Source organism: Microsporum canis, genomic scaffold (genome assembly GCF_000151145.1).
Source record: "Microsporum canis CBS 113480 supercont1.7 genomic scaffold, whole genome shotgun sequence".
NCBI classification, from domain to species: domain Eukaryota; kingdom Fungi; phylum Ascomycota; class Eurotiomycetes; order Onygenales; family Arthrodermataceae; genus Microsporum; species Microsporum canis.
Genome location: NW_003299163.1, coordinates 1,522,146 through 1,547,696, shown reverse-complemented (window position 1 = coordinate 1,547,696; position 25,551 = coordinate 1,522,146). Strand labels below are relative to the sequence as shown.

Below are 25,551 nucleotides of genomic sequence, written 5' to 3'. Positions count from 1 at the left end.
GTTGACGAGCACAACAGACACAAGCGACTCAAAGGTAGCTTCATGGACGCAGAACCAGACGAGAACACGAAGACTGACAGCTTCAAACAGTGATGAGAGCCTGCAATGGCTGTCGCAAGCGCAAGATCAAGTGCGACTCGGCCACTACCAACATCTGGCCCTGCTCTGCCTGCACCAGACTCAAGCTCGTCTGCATCCCGCCCTCCGTCGAGCAGGACGGCGAGCCCACCGGCCACGAGCAGATTCTCAGCTTCTCCCAGCCTTCCACGACTGCGGCAGCCCCGATACCTTCTTCGTCTGCTGCTGATTCGTCTTCTGCTGCGGCTGCTACTGCTGCTACTACTGCGTCTACTCAGATAGCGAGCACACAGGCTCCATTCCACGCGCGAGAGTACTATCCGGCCGAACCGTCGAGACGGACCGGAGACCTGCGAGGGTACGAGAGCGACTCCCAGCTCTATCAGCCCCAGCAGCAGCATCAACAGCAGCAGCATCAACAGCAGCAGCATCAACAGCAGCAGCATCAACAGCAGCAGCATCAACAGCAGCAGCATCAACAGCAGCATCAGGCCTATCTCACTTCCCCTACAGAGGACAGTCGGTTCTACCACCACCCCATCGACCCCTCGTCAGGATCGCTCCAGCATTCCTTCCACTATGCCTCTACCCAACCCCCGAGAAACCAGCTTCCTCCCCCGCCACAGTTCCCCGTGTCGACCACGCCCCAGCAGCCCATCATACAGGTCGCTGAGCCGCCTCCCCGCACTCCCACGGCCCCCCAGGACCTCACCACCGCCTTCAACGAGCTCAAGATTGACGAAACTGGCATTGGTATGTCTTTTATCTTCGTACATGCGTAGCAGTAACATGCTAACCGGTTAAGCCCCCTACATCAACCAAGAGTCGAAAGAGCACTCGAAACCGCAGGCCGCCCTTGCAGAGTGTGAACGGTCTCTTCCGCCTCTGTTCAATGGCGCCAACTCGTCAGTCCAGTTCCCCGCGGAGCTGATGCCCTCCGACACCGAGGCCATGGAGTATCTCAGAGTCTATTTTGATGATCTGCACCCTTACCTCCCCGTAATACCCCGAAACTACTTCTACGAGCAGTGGAGGCGCGAGAAGTGGGATATCTCACCCTTGCTCCTCAGCGCACTCTTTGCCTGCTCCGCCAGGGCATTGAACGATTCCGCAAAGGCTACCAAGTGGCTTGCGCTCTCCAACAGTAAGCCCTGTCCAACTAGTATATTTCGTGTTTACGTACTAATTGGTGTAGAATTCGAGCCCGAGTTCATGGAAGCGCCCCGTCTAAGCACCGTACAGGCTCTTCTGCTCCTCATGAAGGCGCGAGAAGCGATGCCTCGTCCGGGATACTACTACCGCTCATGGCAGACCATCAAGACCATCATCTCCATGTCCAAGGACCTCGAACTCCATCAGCATTACCAGTACCATGCTGAGGGGAAGCTGTGTGGCTACGATACGGTCGAGTGTCTCATTCGCACGCGTGTCTGGCAGACTACCATGGTAGTGGAAATCATGGTCGGAGGGCCTCAGGGTGAGTACACACCATTTTAAATATACATACACATAGACTAACCGGGACAGGCCGCTCGGAATTCGGAGTGGAAACGGATACGGTAGAGGTTCGTCCGTCGTGGGACATCCCTAACCTCGACGCCTACGAGGTCGAACGATCGAGACAGTTCAGCTACTTTGTTCACAACGCTCTCAACATCCGGCGCATAGTCGACGTCTTCCATCGGCTAAAGAAGACAAAGGACTGGGGCGCCAACCCACAATTCGTGCGGAACAACCCCCTCTTCGAAGCATGGTATAACAGCCTCCCGCCGGATCTCATGGTCACTTACCCACCGGACGGCTCGCCGCCGTGGATCCCCTCGCATTTCGTCGCCAACATGCACTCGCACTTTGAGCTGGCCAAGATCATGCTCCATCGTCCTCAGTTCGTTGCCGCCAGCTCGTTCTCCGCCGGTGGAGAATGGAGACACCATTTCTCCATATGCTACAGCTCGGCAAAGGCACTGTGCCGGCTGCAGGAGGCTCTGCTCTCCACGTTCGGGGTATCCGGCTTCCTATGCATGCAGCGAGGCATCAATTTCTCCATCTACTGCATCTTAACCAGTGTCATGCTACATCTGGTTGCCATCACGTCTCCCGATCCGGAATTCAACAAGGACTCTCGATCATATTTTACCCGCCACATGCGGGTGCTAGAGCAGTGTAGCTCATCATGGCCCATGACCGAACTGCAGTCCCAGCTCGCTGCCCTCCGCCTCGCCTTCTCAGCCGATATCACCAAGCCGTTCGAGCTCAAACCAACTTTCCCGTACGGTAGCCCGGCTGGGCAGTCTGTTCATCCATCGCCCGTCAGCGAACCGATATATCATTCTCCATCCTACAGCGAGCCCCACGAAGCCGGTGCCCCGAGCCTCTCCTTTTCCGACTCATATCCCATCAGTCCCCCGGTATCCACGCAAACAAGCGTCAAGCTCGAGTCGCCTGCCACAAGCACATACAGCATGCTACAGCCATACGACACCACCCGTCCACCACCAACCATGACTGTTCCCCTCGTAGACGAAAACAGCTGGAACCCTTCTAGAATTATAACGTATGTCCACCTTACACAATCACGTATCTTATACATATACTAACCTGCCACAGACAATGGGACCTCGCTTTCTCAGGAAACATCAACTCCAACTCTCCGCCATCCGCCACATCCAGTTCCACAAACAGCACCGCAGTTCCTGATCCGCACTCGTTATACCCTCCTTCATCCCTCCCCAACACCAGCCCTGCGTCCGCGGCACAGTACTCCGACTACTCACAGCCTCTCATACCGTTGGCTGATCCAAACCAGCCTACGCAGGTCTCCATGCCGACTCAGCAGTATAACATGCTCCCCGTCGTCATGGGGGCGCGCGACTGGCAACGAAGCGTCGCCAGCGTCATTGATCCCGAAGGCGCAAAGAGGCGATGGGACGATACGGACGGTTACGGCGACGAACAATCTAAGCGAAGAAGATGAAGAGTGGTCTCCATACATTTCTATCATTTACTTTGTTTTGCTTTCTTTTTTTGGCTATGGTTTCATGTTATCGTGGTTGGATCTGTCTGATATACGCTTTTCTTTTGTTTGGTTCTTCATGGCATTTTAAGATCGTCCGCTTTGCATCCATTCATTTGCTTTGCTCCTTGACACTCTCTATCTAATACTCGATGCTACGATTTACGCCTTGGGATTCTCGTTTTCCTCATCTCTTTCATTTAGTTCATAATACGCTCGTTTTCCCTATCTCGTCTAATTCAACTATGCTGCTGTTATACTAAAAAAAAAAAAGGGAGAAGCCTCGGATGGCTATACAATGTATATTATTTTTCCTATCTCTGGATCATTGACTTGCTTGACTTACTTGGTACATCGTCCCGTCATGTCCCCGATACCCGCTGCTTCCTGGAGAGTTGGCATACATATACATGCATACATATAGCAGGGATACACGCCTTTCTGTCTTGGTGCTCAAAAGGAATTATCATTGGGATTGTTATGATTATACATCGATATGCGGGACAATATATGGTCTTTCACCGCTCCACGGGCTATGGTGTGTGGATGAACAGTAGAGCAGGCTACTAAACAATCGACATACATGTGTATACATTAGCTGATGAGATATATCCGCACTGCCCACGAACACCTGGAGTATGCTGGGTTCCTGGCCCGTTCAATAAAAGCGCAATACAGACGTTGCCTAGCCATGTATGTACATGCAGTGATGAGCTGCATATTCCGAAACTCCTCCCATGCTCACTGCATGGTGCGCCCCGCCTGGAAAGGCCAACACAAGGATAATTGCATGCAGTCATGGAATACCGTACTTGCATATAAATGAAGTATATACCCACGATCATCCGGCATTTCAAGCTCATGCATATGCAGGCCATTCCGAATAGCCCTTTTAGGTCACAGCCCCGTCCAAGCACGAGAGGTAGGGACATGCCCTTAATCCATACCCAATGAGCATAAAACAATCATTTCGTGCCTGCAAACCATTATGCAATATCCGAGCATTGGTGTCCCGACCATCCCGCCTCTCATACCATACGTACTCTCCCCCCCCAAAAAAACAAAAATAGCACAAATGGGTATCATAATGCCGTTCATCAAAATCGTCCGAGACCTTCTCGCAGTCATGGTCATGCGCCCCATCATGTATTCGTATGGAATGTTCTAACCTCGTCTTTCTAGAAGGCTACCGCCCAACGCCAATTCTCTCGTCTCGAGTCCTCACGATCCTCGCCTTGTCACCCGGCAACGGCTTCAGCTCATCATTAGGATCGATTCCTCGATTCGAGTTAGACGGCGAGTCTGCGTCTCGATCTCGCGTACCGTCATTCTCAGCCTTGGTGCCAGTGGAATCAGTCTTGTTGGCTTTTCTGTTCATGATTTCCTGTTGACGGCGGAGCTGTGCTTCTTCAAAGGCAATTATGTCCTCGGACGTCACCGTTATAGCCGTTGGCTTGCGGCGGATCATGGTTGCTGACCGCTGTAGATGCAGGTATCAACGCGCGTACGGTGCTGTAAGAGTTATGCCTGAGCCCTTGATCGTACGCTGTGTCTGCCTGTTTGGGCACACGAACTGCCGTTTCTACCGATACGGGGAGTGTCGACAGGGTGGTATCAAGGGACGGTATCTTGCTACGATGCTGGATATATGTCCAATGGCTGGCAGAGCAAAGCAGAACACTTAATCAGCGCCGCAGATTTTATGACCGTCACGAAAGAAGAAAAAACGAATTCTTGAAGGAAGAAAAAAAGATGAAATCAAAACTTTCCAGATCGGGAACACTTGCTTGTTTGCTTTGTTTGTTTGGATGACTAATATTACCATCGTTCTGTATTTGGTAAGTTTAATACACAATAAAATACGTAATACCACGTGACTATTTTCTCCCAAAACTTTCTTGCGAAACTTCAAAGTCGAAGAAGCAGAAAAGAAACTTGCGTCGGTTGGAATAAATCAATCGTTAGCAGGACCTGCAACGATTGCCAGACATGGCGGCCCAGATGATTCGACGCCCTGCGACAGGGGCGCTGCAATTGACAAGAAATTCGCTTGTTACGACTCGGGACTTCACATCGACATGCTGCAATGCTGAAGCAGACAAACCACAAAACGAGTCGTGTAAGTGGAATGTACAGCTCGACCGTTCTATGTCTAGATGCTTATTATTTTGTCTGTATAGCTCCGAGACGGCCTGCCGCGAATTCAGGTGACTTTTCCAGCCGCAGAGGAGCGGCCGTGCGACGAGTCCAGGACGTCTTCGACCGGACATCGAACTCTCAGGATGGAGCGGGAGAGCAGAGCCCTCGATTTACGCCTAATAGACAAGGATTCAATACCCGATCTTTTCGACCAAACGGCCCCCCGGGCACCGGAAACAGACCTGGCGGACCAATGCTATCAATGAACAGCGATCAACTGAAGGAGAGACTCAGACAAAGAGCAAACACATGGAATAGGGGAAGCGGCGGACGAGGGCCAGCTATGCCTGGTGCTTCCCGGTTTGCTCGGAACGACAAAAGACAAGGACCCCGTGATAAACGTCGGCAGCGCAGGGGTGCCAAGGAAGACAAAAATGAGCCAGAGCTTGAGATAGATGGTGAGATTATGGCCTACCAGGAGGAACTCATGGCCAAGGAAAAACGGAAACCTGTCCGTTACAACCCAAAGCCGTATAGCGTCGAGAGACTAAAGGAGACATGGCCGGCTTTGGCTGCAGGTGGGGTCTCGAGTACCAGCACCGTCCATGAGAAGTTATCATGGTTTGGTGAATCATATGTTGGATGCACTGATCTGCCCGAAGACCTAGCCAAGAGAGTCTACGAGGGTAAACGAGTGCTGTTCTCTAGTGAGACGCAGAAAGCTGAAACCATGGAATTTGTTAAAAAGCTGGCCAGCGAGCATGCCGAGAAGCTCAGCCAAAGGAAAGGCGAGACTGTCGAGCCAGCTAACGTCGAGTTCGAAAACGTGAGCGAGAAGGAAAAATCAGATATGATCGCCTCCTTGGTCCGAGGAGCATACGACAAACCAGTCAAGCTCGACACCAATTCGTCTCCTATCCTCGAGAATGTTTTGAGAGTACTGTCAAACAACCACACCTATCATACCGCGCACACTCAGAAGTTTATGGATAAACTCGTGCAGAATCTCCCTCTCAAGAAGGCAAAGGCTGCTAAGGCTAACGCTCCTTAGAATGGTGGCAGGTTAGGGTGTATAATATTGATATAGAAATTTCATGTAACAATAACTTTTTCATCGTACGAATTTATTGATTGGTCTTTACCAAAGTGATATCCTTCTGATTCTATTGTACAATATAATGAGCAACGAACCTCCGATATATGAATTTAGGCCATATTCCCTCCCACTAAACGATATAATCCTTCGAATTAGGCCTCCAGTGCCTTTTTAGCAACATCAAAAACATCCTTGACTTCCTTCTGGCCCTTCTCAGCAATCTTCTCCATCTGGTCAATGGCCTTTCGTACGTCGTCTGGTCTAGCCTTCTTCACCTCTTTACCCTTCAGCTTCTTATTCAGAGCCGCACGACCATTACGTACTGCATTAGACGCCTTTTCCATAGCCGCTTTAGCATCCTTCACCGTCTGTTCTCGAGATTCTTTAGTTGGAGGCGGAATTGCAACGTTCAATTGAAGTGGATTGTGAGGATCTCCTTGGGGGTTCAGCGATAGATCAGAGGCCGTAATCGCAGACATGACTGCTTTAACATCCTAGACAACAAAATTGATTAGCAGGCTATATCTTTAGCTCTGAATGGTATGAGGCTCATAGGGTATACACACGTGTTCCTCTCCGACCAATATCGAGACCGTTCTGCCTCCCTTTGGAATAACAGATGCGACTTCACCCAGTCTCACGGTCTCCTTGCCCGAGCTGGCGGCCTTTTTCCCCTTTCCACCATCAGAACCGCCCACCTTGTGCAATGACACTCGTATGTTCTCAATGGCTTCAGGAGTGACTCTCCCACCCCCTCGCAGCTTTGCAAGGTCTTCCTTTAACCTTGTCACGGCATCCTTGATGCTGTCATGCAGCGGAGCGAAGTCGAATGGGTCCTCTACCGCACCACCTGAACTTGCAGCCTTGTCATTATCCTTCGAACTGTCCTTCGAGGCCTTCTTCTTCAGCAAGGCGGGGCTCTGGGAGAATTTACGGTTCGTCTGTATCGTACAGGGCTGCAGTGTGCGTCTGCCTGTGTTGTGTAGGATGGCAAAAGATTGTATATGGCTAGTGGTCGTGTGAGTATGAATAGAGCGTCGAGGAAAGAAAGTAGGCAGTCGTTTATTTCGTAACAAGCTGCGGAGAGCAGCGCATTGTGCTAGTTGAGCTGTACTCGACATGATGAGGTTATGAGCTCGCTTTTGCAGTGATGTTTGGTTGTTGCAATATTGAAGTTGTTGATATTGATAAAAAAGTTTTACATCATCGCCTTATAAAATGGTCTGCCTACGCAAAGAGATTACGATATTACATACAGACAGCTGTTTAATGATTGATTCATGCTACAAGCCCACATGTTTTCTGTAGTATATATCCATTACACTACCTACCAAAGCCTAAGGAGTAGCATCCGGACGGACATAACAGGCATAACAACATAGGGAATAAGTAAAAGAAAAGCGTTTGCAAGAGAGCAAAAGGAGGAACAAAGTAAAAGGTCATCCCGTTTTTATTTAGCCCACAAAAAATCAAGAGAATTATGAAAAAAAAAAGGTAAGAGACATAACAAGTTTTGGGTGGACGGTCATGTTCATACTCCATTTTTTCATCCCATCGTTCGCCCACACACCGGGCTGTAGCCCTCATTGAAATGGTATACAAAACACATATCATTATGTATGTCTTGCAAAACAGATCAAAATCTTCTTTCGTCTTCTTTTTTTGCACTTTTGGAGGATTTTTTTGGTTTGGCTTACGCGCAAACGTTTATCGGGTGGACATGGCCTTTGTGATGAGTCTCTTGAGAGCCAGCTCTTTCTTCTTGAGGTCCTCGGGGGAGGAGTCCTCGACCTCGAGCTGGGCCATGGCGTCGCTGAGAGCGGACTCAATCTTGTCCTTGTTGCCACGCTTGATCTTGAGAGACATGCCTGGGTCAGTGATGATCTCCTCAACACGGGAGATGTAGGACTCGAGCTGTTGACGAGCCTCGAAGCGCTGGCTGAAAGCCTCGTCGCTAGACTTAAACTTGGCAGCATCTATAGAATAAACTGATTAGCATTTGACGTGCAGAGTGGGAGAAAATATAAAGGCAATACATACCGTTGATCATGTTCTCGATCTCGGCGCTGGAGAGCTTTCCAACGGCGTTGGAGATGGTGATGTTGGAGCTACGGCCAGAGGACTTCTCGGTGGCAGTAACCTTCAAGATACCGTTGACATCGACCTCGAAGACGACCTCAAGGGCGGCATCACCGGCCTTCATTGGTGGGATGGGGGAGAGGGTGAACTCTCCGAGAGAGGTGTTGTCCTCGCAGTTGGTACGCTCACCCTGGTAGACAGGGAACTGGACGGTCTGCTGGTTGTCGACAACGGTGGTGAAGGTACGCTTCTTGATGGTTGGGACGGTCTGACCACGGGGGACGACGGGAGCGAAGATGTTACCCTCCATGGCAACACCGAGAGAGAGTGGGACGACATCCAAAAGAAGGAGGTCGCTGGTGTCAGCAGAAGTGGCCTTTCCGGAGAGGATACCAGCCTGGACGGCGGCACCGTAGGCAACGGCCTCATCAGGGTTGATACCCTTGAATACGCGTCAGTAACGATATACAAAACTCGTAGGGGAGGTAATTTAGGAATAGTCTCACCTTCTCAAGCTTCTTGCCATCGAAGGCATCGCTCAAGAGCTTCTGAACACGGGGGATACGGGTAGAACCACCAACAAGGACGATCTCGTCGACCTTGCTCTTATCAATGGAAGCATCCTTAAGGACCTGCTGGACGGGCTCGAGGGTGGCAGCGAAGATCTTGGCGTTCAAGTCCTCGAAACGAGCACGGGTAATCTGAGCGTTGAAGTCCTCACCGTCGAAGAGGGAGTCAATTTCAACGGTAGTCTGAGTAGCGCTGGAAAGAGTACGCTTAGCACGCTCGCAGGCAGTGCGGAGTCTTCGGAGGGCTCTGGCGTCGCCAGAGAGATCCTTCTTGGTCTTGCGGGTGAACTCCTTCTTGAAGTGCTCGAGGAGGTTGGTATCGAAATCCTGACCACCAAGATGGGTGTCACCAGCGGTAGCCTTGACGGTGAAGACACCACCCTGGATGTTAAGGAGAGAGACATCGAAAGTACCACCACCGAGATCGTAGATGAGGACATTACGCTCCTTCTCGGACTTGCCAGAGCCGAGACCGTAAGCAATAGCGGCAGCAGTGGGCTCGTTGATGATACGGAGCACATTGAGACCAGCAATGGCACCAGCATCCTTGGTGGCTTGTCTCTGGTTGTCGTTGAAGTAGGCTGGAACAGTGATGACAGCCTTGGAGACGGTCTTTCCGAGCTTGGTCTCGGCAACTTCTTTCATCTATATGGAAAAATTAGCCCCTCCATTGGCGTATTAATTGTAAAGAAATAAGGTAAGAGATAGTACCTTCATGAGAACCATGGAGGAGATCTCCTGTGGGGAGAAGGTCTTGGTTTCATTGAGATATTGGACCTGGACAACTGGGTTGCCGCCCTGCTCAACGACCTTGAATGGCCAGGACTCAACATCCTTCTTGACAACGGGGTCGTCGAATCGTCGGCCAATAAGACGCCTGGTCACACCAGATATTAGCATATCCATCCTCAATTGATCATCGAAACATAGAGAGAACACTTCGCCAGACAGAATACCGTCATCCGTCTTGCAATTGCTCCCCCCGTCCGCTCCCTAGAGCCAACTCACTTGATATCGAAGACGGTGTTCTCTGGGTTCATAGCAGCCTGGTTCTTAGCTGCCTCACCGATCAGACGCTCCTCCTCGGTGAAAGAGACGAAGGAGGGAGTAGTGAAGCTTCCCTGCTCGTTGGCAACTATTTCACACGTTAACAGGCACGCTCAGCGCAAAGCGAAGCTATCCCACATACTGATCTCAACATTTGCGCCTTCATAGTTGGCAACGCAAGAGTAGGTGGTGCCTGTTGCAATTTAACACACAATTAGCCAATTGTCCAAAGATAGAATAAACACACTTGACCAGCAGCATCCAGAGACTCTCTTGACGGTTTTGTTCTCTCTCTTCTGCTTGCTCGACTGTGGTTTTGCGATTCTCGCTTGTTGTGCATGGACATCCCACTTACCAAGATCGATGCCGATAGCACCGTCGTAAGATTCGGTAGTCATGCTGGGCCACAGAAAAGAAAGGCGAAAACTGTTTCTTTATTGTTTCGTCTTCTTGATCCTTTCGTCTGTCTTGTTTTTATGTCTCTTGCAGCTCAACGACTAGAAGAAAAAGTCGGACGTTGGTCGTGGTGGGCGTTGAGAAAAGCGGTGGTGGAATTTTTTTTTATTTTCTTATATGGAGAAAAAGAAGAAAAAAAAAAAAGTAAAATACGAAAAATACGAAAGAACACTTTTAGGTATGAAGAATACTGTAATTTACGCTAGCCGAGATAGGTATGTGTCACGTGATATAAAAGGCCTCAAAGACGAAGACGAATGAAGATGAAGATGAGATGAATATGAAGACTATCTAGTGCTTATACCAACGAAGCTTTTTCGCAGTGTTGGCTCTCACAAAAAAGCCTTGGGAATACCCATTCCTCGACGAAATAGTTAGATGTCTAGCTTAATTATCACTCGCCTCCCTGCTTTATTGATCTGTCAGAATCTGCCATTCGGCCAAAAAGGCGAGTCCGCTGATTGGCGGCAGAGAGACTGATATATATATTGATATCTTTCGAACCTCTGTCCGTGCTGTTCTCATCAAAAATCACAGCGCTAGTGGAACATCTCGGGCGGTACCAAACATAGTTACTAGCTTCGACATCATCATTATCAAAGATGGCCAGACATGCATGTTTTTGGGGTGCCTTCTGTTCGATTGTTCCGGCTTCGTTATACATAAGCTAACCTAGGTCGCGATTCATGACGTACTGGATAAAAACGATGCTTAATGATCTTTGCAACGTATTTCTGGAGACGAATCCATTTGACGGTTTTAAGCTTACGTGATATATAAGAAGTATCTAAGGAGCTCTATCATTGGCCAAGTTTGTCCGAATCTGTGGTCTCCAGAAGGGTAACTGATCCACGGCCCTCACGGATTGCACACGAAGATAGATAAATTATCCTTCCTGCCCGCCAATAGAGACAGATGTTAGGTACAGATGCATCGGGAGTAGATGAAGGCGTTTTGCGAGGTGAGAAACATCCCCAGAGACAACCTTGTTCTTCACGTGCTGCGTGCTTCGTCGTGGGGTAGCCGTAGCCTGGGTAATTTGCTGCAAAGGAAGTGGTTTTCTCTCCAAAGCGACAATTCAGATATAAAGGCTTCTGGCTGGCTTATTTATCTATATTACGATATTGGAGGCACATCGCGCTAGTTACAATAGTTATGGCAAGTCAACCAGAGAGCCAACAGGAAGCTGGTTCCGAGGTATGAAGTGCCCCCCGCCAATAATAATCAAAATTCTCAACACTCAATTTTAGTTGATAGGCAAACCGGATTGAAGTTAGAGAGCTGTCAGAGGAATTAAAGGGTCTTATCGATGCTCGACAACAATGGCTTGTCTCTACACACGATTTTGTGAGGCGGGGAGATGTGTATTTGAATATCGACAACACGTTTCTACAGGAATTCCAAGGCTTGTTTGACAAACTTGTATGGCTGTTAAACCCCTTTGCAATACATCCGCCATCTAACTTGAAACTGATAGAAATATCCACCATCCGCTTTCATACGTCTATTCCGCACTCGAGACAACGATAGGCCAACCCGCATCCACGATGGCGACCGTAAAAGCATACACTATCTTTATCCACTTCGTATACCAGATGGTTTTACGAGGGTATACTCCGGATATCCTGGAGCCCCGGGTTCGATACACAAAGTAATTCGAATTGGAACATCTGTCGTTTTCCAAGATCAGGTTTTTATTGATGGCGTGTTGGATTTCCTTCTGATCGGTGTTCAACAGGAGGATTCTGGGTATACCGAGCATATAGGGGAAGGGGAAATGGCGAAAGAAAGGGAGGAAAAGCCGAAATAGCTAGCCCAAGGCTGCATTTAAACGCCGCTATGCGGTCAAAGGCCAAGCAAGATAGTCAAAGAGCTGAAAATATCTGATACTGAGATCGTATGGTGGTAGAGCATTTGGTTCAACTTGATAATATTCAATACTTGTATCCGTATTTTCTCGAACTATATGCTGTTAGTATTCTATACGATATGCTTTATGATATATATCACATACTTGTTGTTGTATGAGGCGACTGATACAGGGACACTGTATCTAAGGAGTCTATCACAAAGTTTGGATCCAACTCAAACAATGTCTCCGTAGGCAGTTGCGCAGTGTTCGACAAGGTAGCATTATTTACCCAAGGAAACCGCCAGGCACCATTATCTGGTTGCGATGGTTGATTCTCGAGGAACGGTTGCTCTCTAGATTCAGTCGCCCCTTCAGTAACTGAGTGTGATGAACCCCGAGGAATGCCTGAAGGATTTCTGGTGTCAACTTGATCACTGGACCATAGCCGGTGAGTCGCTTACCTTCTATCTCGCTGCTCAATCTCCTTCGCTGTGAATCTCGACTATCGCTCCCTGCCAGGTAGGGTCGCTTGTTCGTCTGTTTCGTGCGAGTTTCTGCGGCATCCGCGGGCATCTGGGGATTATCTGTCCTCTGATTCGTTTTAGGGTGAGGGGTGGAGGTAGTTTCACTATCATCTAGGTCACCTTCGGTGTAAGGTCTGTAGTCACTGATGTCGCCTTCAGATCTGCCTGATGGCAGCATCAACGAACTCTGGGTCTCTGTGGCACTCTTAACCTCCCCAGTATCGTCATCATTAAGGCTTATTGGCGGAGGACTGGGGTAGGTTGTCTTGTCAGAATCAGGAGAATAAAACCGGCTGTATATCCAGGCAGTGTATTCATAATTATAAGAAAGGTTTTTATAGGAGAGTACTTCACAGATCCTCTCTAGCCTAAGATAGTATTAGTCAAAGATTTATAAGGAGGATGGTATAACAGACATACGAGACGTATTTTCCAATATAGCGCTTAATGATACAAGGAATAGAGATGGGCATCTGGTCACCCTCCAGCGGCGGCACGGGTTTCCCCTTTTTTCTTAATTCCGTGATGAACAGTATCTCACTCTTCTTATTTCCGCATATTTGTTTATACTGGCAGATACTCCGCCCATCTGTATTTTGTTAGCTAGCTGTAAGCGATATATCTACTACACGGCGGATACATACATCGGAAGAAGAGCTCTGCGCTTCTATTTGACCATCCCTCCTCAATGAGTTGAAGTACACGTGAATTGACCCACCGTGCTCCTCTCCGATATTCCCTGAGAGTGTTTTTGGTCATTTTCTCGGGGTTGGGAAAGCAGGAACTTAAAATCGAATTCACTGTATCAAGAGAAACGCCAACATCCAACAGAACGATGCACATTAAGCTCACAATAACGACACGAAACGCCAATCGACTTCCTGCCCCGGAGTGGCTCTTTAACGCTCTGGATGTATGGGCAGCATAGGCATAATAGCTTTTATACCACGAATAAAATTCAGGTGCCACATCGGTGCTCGTGGGGATGGGTTCATCGTATCCTTTATCCCCTTTATCGTTGTCGTAAACTCCATCGCTTTCACTATTGAATTGAACCTTGTATCGAAGGAGTAACCCATCTATCTCTTCCGGAGGGACGGGTGCGCCCCAATCTCTTGCTTCTTGGATATTCGACAAGAGGTCATTTAGTTCTGTTTTCCACCTACCGCTATCTTGCGTCGGGGGAGAGACGGAAGGGTTAACAGGGTTAAAGGGTATAAACTCCAACTCGACTTTGGAGTTAGAATTGCCAGTGAAACAAGTGGTATTGTCCGTTGTTTTTTCAACTTGCGCTGGGGGAGAAATGGGTGAAGCGGGTTCAAGAGCAACAGGTCCCAGCTGGCCTTGGGATCCGGACTTCCCTGCAACGCGAATACCATCGCCTGCTAGAGAAGGCCTAAGCCCGCCGGGAGACCCCGAATAATTAGAACTGGGACAGATTAATGTGATGTACTTTTGAGCCTGAAGAAGCTCTCGTTCGAGATACTCGAGGTATTGAGTATCATTTCCCTTAAACCGAAAAAGGCGGCCTTGTGGGTGTGAACCCATTATATCGCTGTTTAGCAGTGGTGGACGAGATGGTGAGAAGTAGAGAGAAGAGGTGAGATGCTTCTTAGCAGACGGCCTTTTACTCGTGTAGGCGCTAGACCCAAAGGAGAACCTTACCCATGGGCATGCTTCTCCTTTTGGGCTACTGGTGGCTCTTGCTCCCCCAGCTGCGGTTCGGGCGGGAGTGCCGTAACCTTCTTGCTAGTTTCTTCGCCTCAGGTGCTATCAAGTGAACATAGCAACTCCGTCCGTCTGATATTATTTGAGGCGATCTATAAAGCAAGCTCGCCGCTCATGAGCTCTGGATGCCTTTCTGCCTTCCGGCCTTGTGCCTACCCATGACCTCTAATCCTGGTTACCTGACGGTTGGTTTGGCAGGATGCCTGCTTTTGATTTCTCCTGGCTGAGCTGCTTTCCTTGGTGGGGAGAGCGGCCTTCGTCCCCTTCTCCAAACGAGATCCGATCTGTGTTTCCTTCCACAGAGCCGGACAGGGGTTCGATCGACAGGTTGGCTCCCCCAAAACAGCCATACCAAACTCCGGCACCCACGTCTACCGGCTGCCACTTGCAACCACTCGATCGCCGTCTCTCCTTTAAGGCTAATAATTTCAAATGTGCCAACAACCTACAAACCCCGTCCCGCTCACAGCCGCAGCTGGAGGGGTGTTCCGCGCCCTCGCCGTCATTAGATGAAGCATACTTCAACCCCATCGGCTGTGCCCCATACGGGCGCAAGGAAGTGGGTAGCTCCACACTCCCACGTCGCCATCCAAGTGCGGGTTCTAGGGGACAGAATCTCGACCACCCGGTGAGCCCGTTCTCCTCGGTACCGAATAGCCGAAAGAGCCCAGGCAGCAGCGCGCGCCCATTACATTCAGACAAGGTGCATAGTTCTTTTATGGACCTTGAGAGCCCTCCTGAGAAAACACTGTGGGATAAGTTAGCGAGGCGCTTCAACGGGAAATCGTTAACCCTGGCGCCGAGCTAGCGGAATACTAGGTATGAAGCTGTGAAGGGTGCATGTTTTAACGCCCGGGAATAGTTTCCAGTGTCCTTCATGCTTTTATACCCTCTGAGCCAGGGGATGTTCTATTTCAGGGAGTACTAGTTTGTGCCAATACGTTTTGTTTCCTTGTCTTCGCTGGGATCCATGTTACGTAACATAGAAGGTCACATGACCCACTGTTGACTTTCTGCGCGGTTAAATACTCCAATAGCAGCCCGTGAATGTTTCTTACCCCTTGCCGTTCATACGTCTGCTTCTCTGCTCGACTATCTAAGATCACTTATTATATACCATACAACCCTACCTGTACAAAGCCACCGCGGTATATTCTATATCGTGAATCAACCGACAAACACACGTATATACCAACCCTTCCACCGGCTCTTCGGCCATAACTGATTGGACGCGATGATTCCCTTGAATTTGTTCCTTTGAGGTATGGAAGTAGAAGGGAATGTTTCTAATAATAACCGGAGTGAGTCATACAGAAACTGATAAGTGTGCTGTGCCCTTTATTTTTCCTCTACTTGCTTTATTACCGGGATGTCTTCAAGGGCATAAAGTCAAGGGGCGGCTGGCAAAAGTGTCGGGTCCTGCAAACAGCATCGGTTCTAATTTAGAAGCAATCTCTAGTAGACTGGCTTCTAAGAACGGGAGTTCAAGAGGAATACTTGTGAGGGAAAGTGCAAAGTCTGCCAGCAGAGGTGCCCTTGAGCGGCATATTTTACCAGGAGGATCGTTGCCTGCCCTCGTTGACAAGCGGTCCCATATCATCTAGGGGCTGTATGAGCAGGCAGCGCATCATGCGTGTGGTGGTTTTATTAAAAACTTGAACTAATGGAACAAGCATGTGTTCGCTTTGCCACAAATATGAATCCCCTGCAGCTGCCGGCCCCTTCCTAGAATGCCGAATCTCCATGTTTAGGCGGCGGGGTTGAATGAGCCAGCATATAACGATGTAACGAACGAGTCAACTAGCTAAGTAGATATATAAATAACCAGGTAGTTATTCCTTCAACTTGGAAAAGTGGCCAACCTGATATTTACGCTGCATTCCTTCAGAAACGCAACATTTTACGCTCATCTTGTTAAATCGAATGCTTTCTAGTTAACTAACTGACCCAACTCCACTGCGCGATGTGAGTAACAATCTTTCAAACTTCCTAATTATAAACACTGGGACCACAGCTAAGGCCGACCAAAGCCCCCAACGACGGCAACAACCTCCTAGCTTCAGCTTAATTATCCTGACAAGGTAACATGGCGAGTGCTCTGAAGAAGTTTGGTGAAAAGATCCTGGGTGATTCGAAACAAGTCGCCAAGTTATTCAGAGAGGTCACCGCCGGAGGTCGCATCCTGCCAACTAGGACCAACAAGAACGATGCGGAGTATCAATGCCGAATTGACATGGGAGAAGAGATTAAGGACAAGCCTGGTTATTACAACGTGTATCTTCAAGTCAACACTCAAGCGAAAAGCGAAGGACTCAAAAAATGGCTCCGAAAGAATCCACACGGGAATCTTGCAACAACACAAATAAACAAAAATGTTCCAGAGAGTGAGCAAAATAACGAAGGACGTCGTGTGATCGAGGATCTGGTTGAAAAGGGCAAGAAGAATCTCTAAGCTGCCCAATTTCTTCTATGGCAATATCGGCGGTTGGATGGATTGAGTACTACTTTTTTCACATTACATGGTTACTTTGCAAGCTTCGTATTGTAACCCCAACCAACGGAAATAGGCCTCCTATGTTATCTTTTCCGCTGCCACGCAAATAAAGAGCCAGTCTGATGAATGGTTATTTGGTTGTAGAGTTTATAATATAAACCTTTGCGTATGGTTCAGGTTTAATAAAGAGAGTACACTTAATGATTAGTAACTCCAAGGTAGTGGTGATACAGGAGATCGAACGACATGTGTCGAACTGAAAACAGAACAAGCTCAGACAGCTTTAGTAGGAAAGGGCCAAGCCCTCTCCGCTTTCTCCGGTGACATCTCCTCGCTCACGGTCTTCATGTACGTATCGAAAAGATATTCGTTCATCTTGTTTGCTGCCTCCCACCTCTCGATTGGGACCCAGCCGTTGTCGTCGGTACGCAGTTGGCCTTTGATAATATCCATCAGATACCGGTTGTCCTCGTATCGTTGGACTTGTTCGTTGTGCCTTTTCAAGTCGTCTTCAGTGAACTCAAACGGACAGCTGCCTGGCAATCCAAGGAGATTCCAGTCACGGAAAACCTGTATGAGAGAGTTCCGTAGTGGAACCAAGAAGCCTGTTGAGGGAAGCTCGCAACAAACAAAAGGTTCCCATAGTCGTCGATCCAGCTTCATTGCGTTATAGACAGGTGTGTTATACCCAAGACAATACATCTCATAGTACTTCGATTGAGTCGCTAGAGCTTGCTCTTCCTCAGCTCTCTTTTTTTCATCGGGATCTAAGTCGTCGAAATTTTTTGGTAATTCGGGGATCTCCGTTCCTGGACGGTAGCTTTTTGGCGGCCGAAGGAACTCGGGAAACTGCACCTGTACAAATAGCGGGCACGCTTCAATTGACTGCCAATCAATCACGCCTTCAACCATGGTTGGATCGTCAGGGGAGACATAAATATTCCCGAAATGAAGGTCATTATGCCAAATGACCGAATCGGACCATTTGAGTACCTGTGGATCCTTCGACAGGTAGGGAAGAACCTGCATCGCCATTTGTAAAAGGTCAGAATACTCGTTGACAGATTGGTGATCATCGAAGCGGTTAAGACGAGCTTGGACTTTGCCTCTATCCGCTGCAATTAGGGCTAGTTCTTTGTGTGGTATGGATAGCGCATAGTCCGAAATCGTATCCCCTTAATAGAATCAGATAATAGAACATTTGGCCACGTGAGAACCATAGAACTCACATGGTCCAATACTTAATTTGGATACTTCGGTGGGTTTATTATGACACAACGGTCGACTGCTCGATGGGCCAATGCAGAACAATCCATCCGGGTCCAAATCCGAGGGAAGTGGATAATAATGGTATTCGGATGGTAGCGAATCTCGCAGGAAAAGACTGCCGTATGCCGGTAATCTCAAGCTCCTAAATTCTGTCTCCATTTCCACAATTCTGTCAATTATCTTGTAGCGTTGCAAGGAGTTCATTGACTCCCATTTCTCTGCAAGAGCAACTCCACGGATCTTTTCCATAATGATATATTCCGCTCCCACTGGGTTTGACGAGTCTGAGCTCCAAGCATATACTTCTGGTACTCGAATGGATATATGGGATCGCACTATACACAAAAATATAAGTACATCAAAATATAGAGTAGCAGTGGAGAGCTTACAAAACTTCAACGTCGCTACCTCGGAGGATGTTGTCAATAATGGAGCTCCAGCGTTTGGACAAGGGATCTTCGCTATAACTTCGTTCCCATCGTCCATCGTGAGGAGGAAGGCCTTGTTGGAATTTCCCTCGACCTTGACAACTCGCACACATTTCGTTTTGGGTCCAAAGACAGCAGCGGCACGGGAGCAAAGCTCGTCGATGCTAAATTTCACAAAGCGCTGTTCGAGCTGACGCTTCTCATCGATCAACCACCGTCCGGAGGTATATCTGAACAGATTGTCAGGGCCATGCGTGTTCAACTCTAATATTCTATTAGTTATAGCTAAATCAAAAAAGGTCTGATAAAGGACTACACAAACTGGTATCATGTACCGCGTGTCCATCTCTACGCGCTGTTGAGTTCGTGAAGCTTCGAGAACCACCGGTCAATCTGCTGCGAATGGGGAGATGAAATAATGAACGGAAACGAGATAACTTCCACATCATGTAATTATTAAAGCCAAAACAAATGTGTCTTCCGGGTACCGTTCACACTGCTCTAGCGCTGCCAATTAAATTCGCGATCTATTATTTTTAGAATGGTCAATTATTGAGGTTCAAAAGAGTGTACTTGTAACAATGGATATATTGATAACATACAAATCAATAGAAATAGGTAAAAAAAGAAAGAAAACAGGCTCCCTTGGGCTGCGTTGACCTTCTCATCGCTATCAAGTCGAGAGTCGATTATTTCGTCGTCCAAAATCGGTCCTTTGATGGACTTGATTGATTGATGATTCATCAGCCGCCCCCAGCCGCTTTGTCAGCAGCTATGCAGCGTGCATGTGTCCTATCCAACTTCAGCCACTTTCATTACATGGGAAAATAAAGAAATAATGTGCACAAGAAATATACTAACGGATAACTTACCCTGAGGTGTATTTTGCTGGTACGGCCTTGGATGCTACGTATTTCTGCTGCGGCGTCTATAATGCGCTTATAGGACTCATTGTTCCGCTAAGTCTCCATTTCTACGCTCGGGGGAAGAGAAGATGAAGATGTATCTGTAGAGATAAAAGATATAGATACAAAGGCGTTAATGTAGATGACGGTCTTGGAGGTAGAAATGTAGGAGTAATGTAAAGAGTAGTTTACAGACAGGATCAGCCGCCAGGGATCCATCCACAACACCATAACACCTAGCCAAATGCCGGGCCGTTTGCCAAAGAAAAGGAAAAAGGGACTGGAGCCGGTCAAGGTCAAGATCGTAAGAGATTCACAAAAAGAATAACTCGCTCTGTTGTCTCGCCGTCTCCCCGCCCTGAGACACCGACAACCAGCTTGTTAACTCCTTCTCGCAGCCGTACATCGTATACAAACCTGGTATAGTCTGTAGACGGCACGGCCACGCTGGTCGGCGGTGTAGGATTCTTTTGATCACAGACGGTAAAGTAGTGCTGTGTTGGGCGACGGTGAGATGTCGAGGCTATAACAGGACTGAAGCTGATAAGGTTGATGCATGACGGCAGTGTCACACTTATGGGTTGCGAGGGGAGGATGGGTGTGCAGGGCAGGGAGATGTTATAGGGTCGTTGAAGGAGAAGTGAAGGGTGAGATGATATTGATATTTGTGAGATTAGGCCGTTGCCGCACGCTGGGAAACACGAAGTTAGCATTGTTATCAGCATAAAAGTGGTTAAGGCGGCCATACCTCTATTTCGTACTTGGGATAGCTTCTCCCAGTCGGCAGATGAAAGGGATGTGGGAACAAAGTTTGTATTCTTCGACGGCAGTTCTGCGGCAGGAGCTGGGCCTGGAGTGGCCGCATCCTGCAGACTCGGCGAAGGCTTCGTCCTTTCTGCTAGTGAGGCCTGCTCCTGCTCCAACTCTGCCTCTGCTCGTCGTGTAAGTGGTGCCCGCGACCTAAGGGACGGGCCACTAGTGGTAGTATCACCGGCCCCGGTTCCATTAACAGGGACACTGGCAGCAGCCGGTGAGGCAGTACCCATAGACGGGCGTGCAGAGCTCGTTCGATCTCTCAATGTCCGCGTTGGCGTCGGTTGTACAGTATTATGACTCGATGTAGGCACCTCGATCCCGTTTGTCCCGGCCCTTACAAGATCCTGTTGTCGTTTAAGCGCCTCAGTATCTACCCTCACGCCATGAATGGTAGAAGTGCTCGAGCCGGTGTCTCCCTGATGCCTTCCAGGAAGTCGTAGCTTAATTTTAGATGTCGTCACAGGTGGTTCTGGCGTTGCTGCACCGCTTAGTTTCAGCCGTATCTTTGGTCCGCCTCCACCCTCCTTTTCCTCCGGTGCAGGTACTGTTTTCCTGGTCTCTGCTATCCGAGTGCTCAAGAATTTCTCCAGTTCACCTGCAATGACAACGATCTCACTCTCGTCTTCGTTAAATATCCGTGCATTATTCCATAGGTAGCTCACTTCATCCGTAAATGCCTTCCACGATCTAAATGGATTCGATGGTTTTGATTTTGAGGACGTGGATTTCCGTCTATCTGTGCCGCGAACCGTTCTCAAAATGCCTCGTAGCGAGACAGGGTGTTCTATCACGTCGTAGTATTCCTTGTACAGGTTTTTATCCGGGAGATTAATGAACGGTGCAAACTTCTCCTCACCGCTGTATAAGATGTTAGTTGCCCAGATTTCAAGCGAAAATGGAACTAAAGTAGGAGAATATACTTCTCATCTAGCATCCGTATAGCTTCGTTGAGTATTGCTTCCAGGGCTGCTCGGAATCTACCGGCCACAGAAGCCTCCGGATCCTCCTTAGCCTCCGCGGCCTGGTCTATCGTCGGCGTACGTGTGCTGGTGCGTTTTGAATATCTCGTTCGTTCCTCTCTGGTCCCTGTCTCCGGCTCGGCTTCTGCAGGTTTCACAGGCGTTTCCTCTTGATCGTCGTCAACTTCTTCCACCTCTTCTTCGTCTTCTTCTCCTCCTTCTGCCTCTTCGAATTCTGCGTCCTCATCGTTTGGAAGTGGCGTTGAAAATGGCAAGTAATTTGGATCCTTGTAGGCAGGGTTCACCTTTGGCATCTCTGCGACAACGATTTTGCGGATTCGTTCTGCGTTTGAGAAGAGTTGGGAGCTCTTTTCGTTGTAAAACTTGGCATTGGCGACCATGCGTCGGAGATCGGCTTCAACAGAGGTCAATTGGGTATATTCGTAGTTTCTGAGTTTTTTCTAGATGCCAGCAAGTCAGTCGAGTGCCGGTTGTGGGGGGTGATGGCGGTTTGATGGGTTGATGAGCGTGTACCTCGATTATATCGAGAGCGAAAGGTAGTCGGATGGTAGTGTAATATTCCGGATACTCCTTCTGTTATCATCGTCAGCTTATCGTCCGGGCAAGTCGATATCATTAATAGAATCGAAACATCGACGAACCGCATCAGGAAGATGGAGGAACTCGGTAGCAACAGGTCGTCCACTACGTGTGTATCGTTAGCACCACATGTCACGGAGAAAAAGAGAGTCTACGACATACTATTTATCAACCGCCACCTTGATCTTTTCTAACAACTCTAGACCATGTTTTGTGGTTCGTTCGGGTGTCTCGTCGGTCTGGGGAGTGTAGTTCTATGACGGAAACAAGGCGTGGGCGTTAGTACATGGTTCTTCACGATAAAGTCTGTCAAGGATAAGGGTAAACAGTGCAAGTACGATGCCAAATCACCGCGAACACCAGCTTCGACACCACAGGTGACCGGTGAGTTACAAGAGTATCCAGCCGCTCCCGAGCCCCGCGACGCTCCCTGGCAAGCAAGCGCGGGTGTTAAGCGCAAAGTTACCCCAGTTGGCGCATTTGCGATCAAGCTGCCAGGCGCAAGCAGCCATGCTGTATGGTCTATGCCCGGAGCAGTCGCAGCGCCATTGAACCGGACGCCATTGACGGCCCACACGCCGGATTATCCTGGCATATTGCACTCGTAGCAGACGCCCAAGCACACAACTCAACTCACCGAGACTCTGCGCCGCTTCTGTTCTTTGGGGGGTCCTTCTGCCACCCCGCCATTGTTTGCGCGTCGCTTGGTGGACATATCAGACGAGTTCGAGCTTAGCTAGCCTCGTGTTTCGATTGGGGGGAGGTTTGGAGGACGGGAGGCCAGGGTGAATGGCTGCTCAGCTCGCGGCGTCGCGAGGGCATCCAAGTCGCGCAGCAACGGGCAGAAGAGCCAGAAGTGAAGCTGGAGATTATCTTCGTCGATGCGAAAGTTGAGGAATGCGAAAGAGAAAAGGCGTCGTGAAGCTGCCTCTTTGGGAAGTCCCGTGATATAGATTAGTAATATATGAGTAAGCTTCTTCGCTTTTACAGCAAATCATTGGTCGGATTTCCGCTTGAAATAAAGATATCATTGGCTCAAAGTTTGACATCGTCATTTTCCATTGGCTTATTTAGCCAGCTTTAGCCAATAAGAGGCAGCCATCCCCCACCATCGCTTTTTCCTTTTTTGTTTACTTTTCCCCCTCTTAAGCGCGGGACGAACCTTCGACGGTCTTCTTCCTTTTCTATCTTTCTGTTCTTTTTTTTTCTACTTTGCCGCTCCGCCTCTATAATTCGATAACGTCGCCTCTCGCTATACACATAATAATAAAAGGAGCCAACAGATATAACTCGCATACTCTAGGGTTCCGTACGTGATCCGTACCAAGGGCCCCCCGTAGCAGTTGCAACAGGCTGCCCCCAAATCCCTGCGCACCACGCCGTTATTTTCGACATATTTTCAGCACCCATTGAACATTTTGCTTGGCTGCCATCCACTGGTTAACTACTGTTGGAGCTTCTTGCGCACTGTTCGGCCCGGTTAACTCCTACGTTGGACTATATCCTCTCCTCCCCACACTGACAGGAGAAGCCTACACCGAAGACCAGCTTAGACCTGTTGTACGGCGCGCACCCTATCATGGATATCGAGATGTCTAGACGGAATAAGAAACCCAGACCCGTTCTTGAATCAGAGAAACAGGAGCTAGGCGAGTTTGCGGAGGGCATCCATTATTCTCCCAGGTAAGCCAGGAAATTTTTTTTCCTACCCCTTTTGGCTCTACAGTCGGATGTTAACTCCGCCATTTTCTTTTCCTCTACAGGTACTCCGATAGTGAATATGAATACCGACATGTTCAGTTGCCCAAGCCTATGCTCAAGAAAATCCCAAACGAATACTTCGACCATGCTAAGGGGACACTGAAGCTGCTGTGGGAAGAAGAATGGCGGGGACTAGGGATCACTCAGGCATGGCCAGCCGCCACCTCACAGCAATTTCACGATAACATGCTAACTTGGCGAATATAGAGTCTAGGCTGGGAACATTACGAAGTGCATGAGCCAGAACCACACATCTTACTGTTCAAGTGAGCATTCCCCCCCACCTCTTCTTCGACTGCCACGCACAGCCGAGTGCTAACCTTCCGTTTAGGCGACCAGTGAACTACAAACCGCCCGTCTCGCAGTAACCCCGTCCGCCCACTTACCGACCCTCCTCCTCCTCCCACGTTAATTGCTCTGTCCATTTGCAGGCGTTTCCATTGCTTTTATGTTATTTTTATCTCACGAATCTAAATTTACGGCATCTTACTCTCTTCGTTTACTCCGCTATACTTCTCACAAAGATCCTTCGATTCTACCGCCCCATTTCATAAGCATCGTGGGTTGTCATATTAGCGAGCCAGATTTCTTTCATCTGCCACAAAAGACTCCCCCTCCCCCTTTCCCCCCATTCCTTTTGTTGTCATCTTTTGTTCACAAAGATAAACTAGTCAGAGCCCGAATCTCCAATAAGATATACTCAGTTTCTTTCGACCATTTCCTCCCTCCTGAGAGTGTCTCCACATCTTGACAGGAAGTGCAATTAATTAAATCCCAACCCTATTCGGCCTTTGCGCTGGTTCCCCGGTAACCTTCTCGGCTCATCAAACCACTTTCTCCTCCAGCCATTCTATCCACTGCTCCTTCGTGAATTTGCTGTCGATAATCATTTCCACGATACCCTTGCACCAGCTCTATTAGTATCAGGAAACCTGGCTCTTAGTATGCATAGGTCCACTTACATTGAAGAACACTGTTGGCGTAACATGCACGCCCACAACCCTGTTGGCCTATGAGACACGGGAGCAGGTACAGTTAGTGCATAATTATCTCATAGGGCACGTATATACGTATTTCGAAGTACTCACCCTAGTTATGGCCTTCACGTCTTCCGTCACCCCGTTTCCGATGTTCAGATTTTTGTCCGCACCAACCCTCTCATATCCCACATACAATAAGTCCCTCATAGCTTTATCGTCAACTCCCGCTTCTTCACTGGCAAGTTTTGCAAGACGCTTATAGGTCATGCCCCTCGTCTCATTCACCACACTGAGGTCAAAATACTCCTTTTGATGCTCGAACAAGACAGAGCTGAAGTGCCAGAACTTTTCTGGCGCAAGCTTGAGCACCGCCAATGCTGCTTCATGCACGAGGGTAGAAGACGGATGCCATGGCTGTATTTGTGGGCGGAAAATAACGGTGAGGCATGAAGAAATATTTTCGGGGAGAGAAGGGAGGACGTCTTTATAGAACGTCCCGAACAATAGGGCAGAGAACTATAACCGGTAAGCAGGTATTTATATATGTGTAGACCTAATCAGAGGAGCTTCATACGGGGCAGACATAGTCCAGGTCTATTAACCCAAGAGCTCCACATTAGTCGACTTTCATATCTCAGGATAATTGATGGCTCATAGATGGGTTGAGAACGTACATAATTCAAGGGTATGTCGAGTTTCAGTGGGACCAAGTTTCATCCCAGCAAATTTTGGATTTAGAGCCATGTTTGTCTCTTTTT

General features: G+C 48.6%; 13 protein-coding genes across 13 annotated transcripts; 6 read left to right on the top strand and 7 right to left on the bottom strand.

The window, feature by feature from the left end:
* Window positions 1-92: 92 nt before the first annotated feature.
* On the top strand, window positions 93-3,052 carry MCYG_07778 (conserved hypothetical protein; the record flags this gene model as incomplete). Its single annotated transcript, XM_002843949.1, has 5 exons — window positions 93-831; window positions 884-1,222; window positions 1,274-1,555; window positions 1,606-2,632; window positions 2,686-3,052. 5 exons carry the CDS (start codon window positions 93-95, stop codon window positions 3,050-3,052), a joined length of 2,754 nt encoding a protein of 917 aa, XP_002843995.1.
* A 1,225-nt stretch (window positions 3,053-4,277) lies between these two features.
* On the bottom strand, window positions 4,278-4,559 carry MCYG_07777 (conserved hypothetical protein; the record flags this gene model as incomplete). The annotated part of the gene is made up of 2 exons (XM_002843948.1): window positions 4,278-4,369; window positions 4,415-4,559. 2 exons carry the CDS (start codon window positions 4,557-4,559, stop codon window positions 4,278-4,280), a joined length of 237 nt encoding a protein of 78 aa, XP_002843994.1.
* A 521-nt stretch (window positions 4,560-5,080) lies between these two features.
* Window positions 5,081-6,281, top strand: MCYG_07776 (conserved hypothetical protein; the record flags this gene model as incomplete). Its single annotated transcript, XM_002843947.1, has 2 exons — window positions 5,081-5,210; window positions 5,272-6,281. The coding sequence occupies 2 exons, from the start codon at window positions 5,081-5,083 to the stop codon at window positions 6,279-6,281; spliced, it is 1,140 nt and encodes a 379-aa protein (XP_002843993.1).
* A 279-nt stretch (window positions 6,282-6,560) lies between these two features.
* On the bottom strand, window positions 6,561-7,447 carry MCYG_07775 (ribosome recycling factor domain-containing protein; the record flags this gene model as incomplete). Its single annotated transcript, XM_002843946.1, has 3 exons — window positions 6,561-6,587; window positions 6,650-6,820; window positions 6,893-7,447. 3 exons carry the CDS (start codon window positions 7,445-7,447, stop codon window positions 6,561-6,563), a joined length of 753 nt encoding a protein of 250 aa, XP_002843992.1.
* Window positions 7,448-8,027: 580 nt separating this feature from the next.
* On the bottom strand, window positions 8,028-10,474 carry MCYG_07774 (heat shock protein SSB1; the record flags this gene model as incomplete). Its single annotated transcript, XM_002843945.1, has 7 exons — window positions 8,028-8,302; window positions 8,367-8,847; window positions 8,912-9,619; window positions 9,686-9,851; window positions 9,983-10,109; window positions 10,164-10,214; window positions 10,377-10,474. 7 exons carry the CDS (start codon window positions 10,417-10,419, stop codon window positions 8,034-8,036), a joined length of 1,845 nt encoding a protein of 614 aa, XP_002843991.1.
* A 1,158-nt stretch (window positions 10,475-11,632) lies between these two features.
* MCYG_07773 (uncharacterized protein) lies at window positions 11,633-12,287 on the top strand (the record flags this gene model as incomplete). Its single annotated transcript, XM_002843944.1, has 3 exons — window positions 11,633-11,674; window positions 11,735-11,899; window positions 11,955-12,287. 3 exons carry the CDS (start codon window positions 11,633-11,635, stop codon window positions 12,285-12,287), a joined length of 540 nt encoding a protein of 179 aa, XP_002843990.1.
* A 27-nt stretch (window positions 12,288-12,314) lies between these two features.
* MCYG_07772 (uncharacterized protein) lies at window positions 12,315-14,401 on the bottom strand (the record flags this gene model as incomplete). Its single annotated transcript, XM_002843943.1, has 5 exons — window positions 12,315-12,439; window positions 12,492-12,734; window positions 12,791-13,221; window positions 13,274-13,442; window positions 13,498-14,401. 5 exons carry the CDS (start codon window positions 14,399-14,401, stop codon window positions 12,315-12,317), a joined length of 1,872 nt encoding a protein of 623 aa, XP_002843989.1.
* A 379-nt stretch (window positions 14,402-14,780) lies between these two features.
* Window positions 14,781-15,389, top strand: MCYG_07771 (uncharacterized protein; the record flags this gene model as incomplete). Its single annotated transcript, XM_002843942.1, has 1 exon — window positions 14,781-15,389. The coding sequence occupies one exon, from the start codon at window positions 14,781-14,783 to the stop codon at window positions 15,387-15,389; it is 609 nt and encodes a 202-aa protein (XP_002843988.1).
* Window positions 15,390-16,504: 1,115 nt separating this feature from the next.
* MCYG_07770 (conserved hypothetical protein) lies at window positions 16,505-17,185 on the top strand (the record flags this gene model as incomplete). The annotated part of the gene is made up of 4 exons (XM_002843941.1): window positions 16,505-16,514; window positions 16,596-16,637; window positions 16,663-16,989; window positions 17,016-17,185. 4 exons carry the CDS (start codon window positions 16,505-16,507, stop codon window positions 17,183-17,185), a joined length of 549 nt encoding a protein of 182 aa, XP_002843987.1.
* A 163-nt stretch (window positions 17,186-17,348) lies between these two features.
* MCYG_07769 (phosphotransferase family protein) lies at window positions 17,349-19,118 on the bottom strand (the record flags this gene model as incomplete). The annotated part of the gene is made up of 4 exons (XM_002843940.1): window positions 17,349-18,250; window positions 18,305-18,679; window positions 18,734-19,044; window positions 19,108-19,118. The coding sequence occupies 4 exons, from the start codon at window positions 19,116-19,118 to the stop codon at window positions 17,349-17,351; spliced, it is 1,599 nt and encodes a 532-aa protein (XP_002843986.1).
* Window positions 19,119-19,973: 855 nt separating this feature from the next.
* MCYG_07768 (conserved hypothetical protein) lies at window positions 19,974-22,742 on the bottom strand (the record flags this gene model as incomplete). Its single annotated transcript, XM_002843939.1, has 7 exons — window positions 19,974-20,368; window positions 20,426-21,351; window positions 21,414-21,913; window positions 22,115-22,157; window positions 22,215-22,306; window positions 22,519-22,543; window positions 22,690-22,742. The coding sequence occupies 7 exons, from the start codon at window positions 22,740-22,742 to the stop codon at window positions 19,974-19,976; spliced, it is 2,034 nt and encodes a 677-aa protein (XP_002843985.1).
* An 889-nt stretch (window positions 22,743-23,631) lies between these two features.
* Window positions 23,632-24,181, top strand: MCYG_07767 (cyclin-dependent kinase regulatory subunit; the record flags this gene model as incomplete). The annotated part of the gene is made up of 4 exons (XM_002843938.1): window positions 23,632-23,735; window positions 23,816-23,960; window positions 24,021-24,079; window positions 24,145-24,181. The coding sequence occupies 4 exons, from the start codon at window positions 23,632-23,634 to the stop codon at window positions 24,179-24,181; spliced, it is 345 nt and encodes a 114-aa protein (XP_002843984.1).
* Window positions 24,182-24,637: 456 nt separating this feature from the next.
* On the bottom strand, window positions 24,638-25,537 carry MCYG_07766 (conserved hypothetical protein; the record flags this gene model as incomplete). The annotated part of the gene is made up of 5 exons (XM_002843937.1): window positions 24,638-24,727; window positions 24,776-24,823; window positions 24,902-25,309; window positions 25,368-25,387; window positions 25,468-25,537. The coding sequence occupies 5 exons, from the start codon at window positions 25,535-25,537 to the stop codon at window positions 24,638-24,640; spliced, it is 636 nt and encodes a 211-aa protein (XP_002843983.1).
* Between the last annotated feature and the right edge of the window lie 14 nt (window positions 25,538-25,551).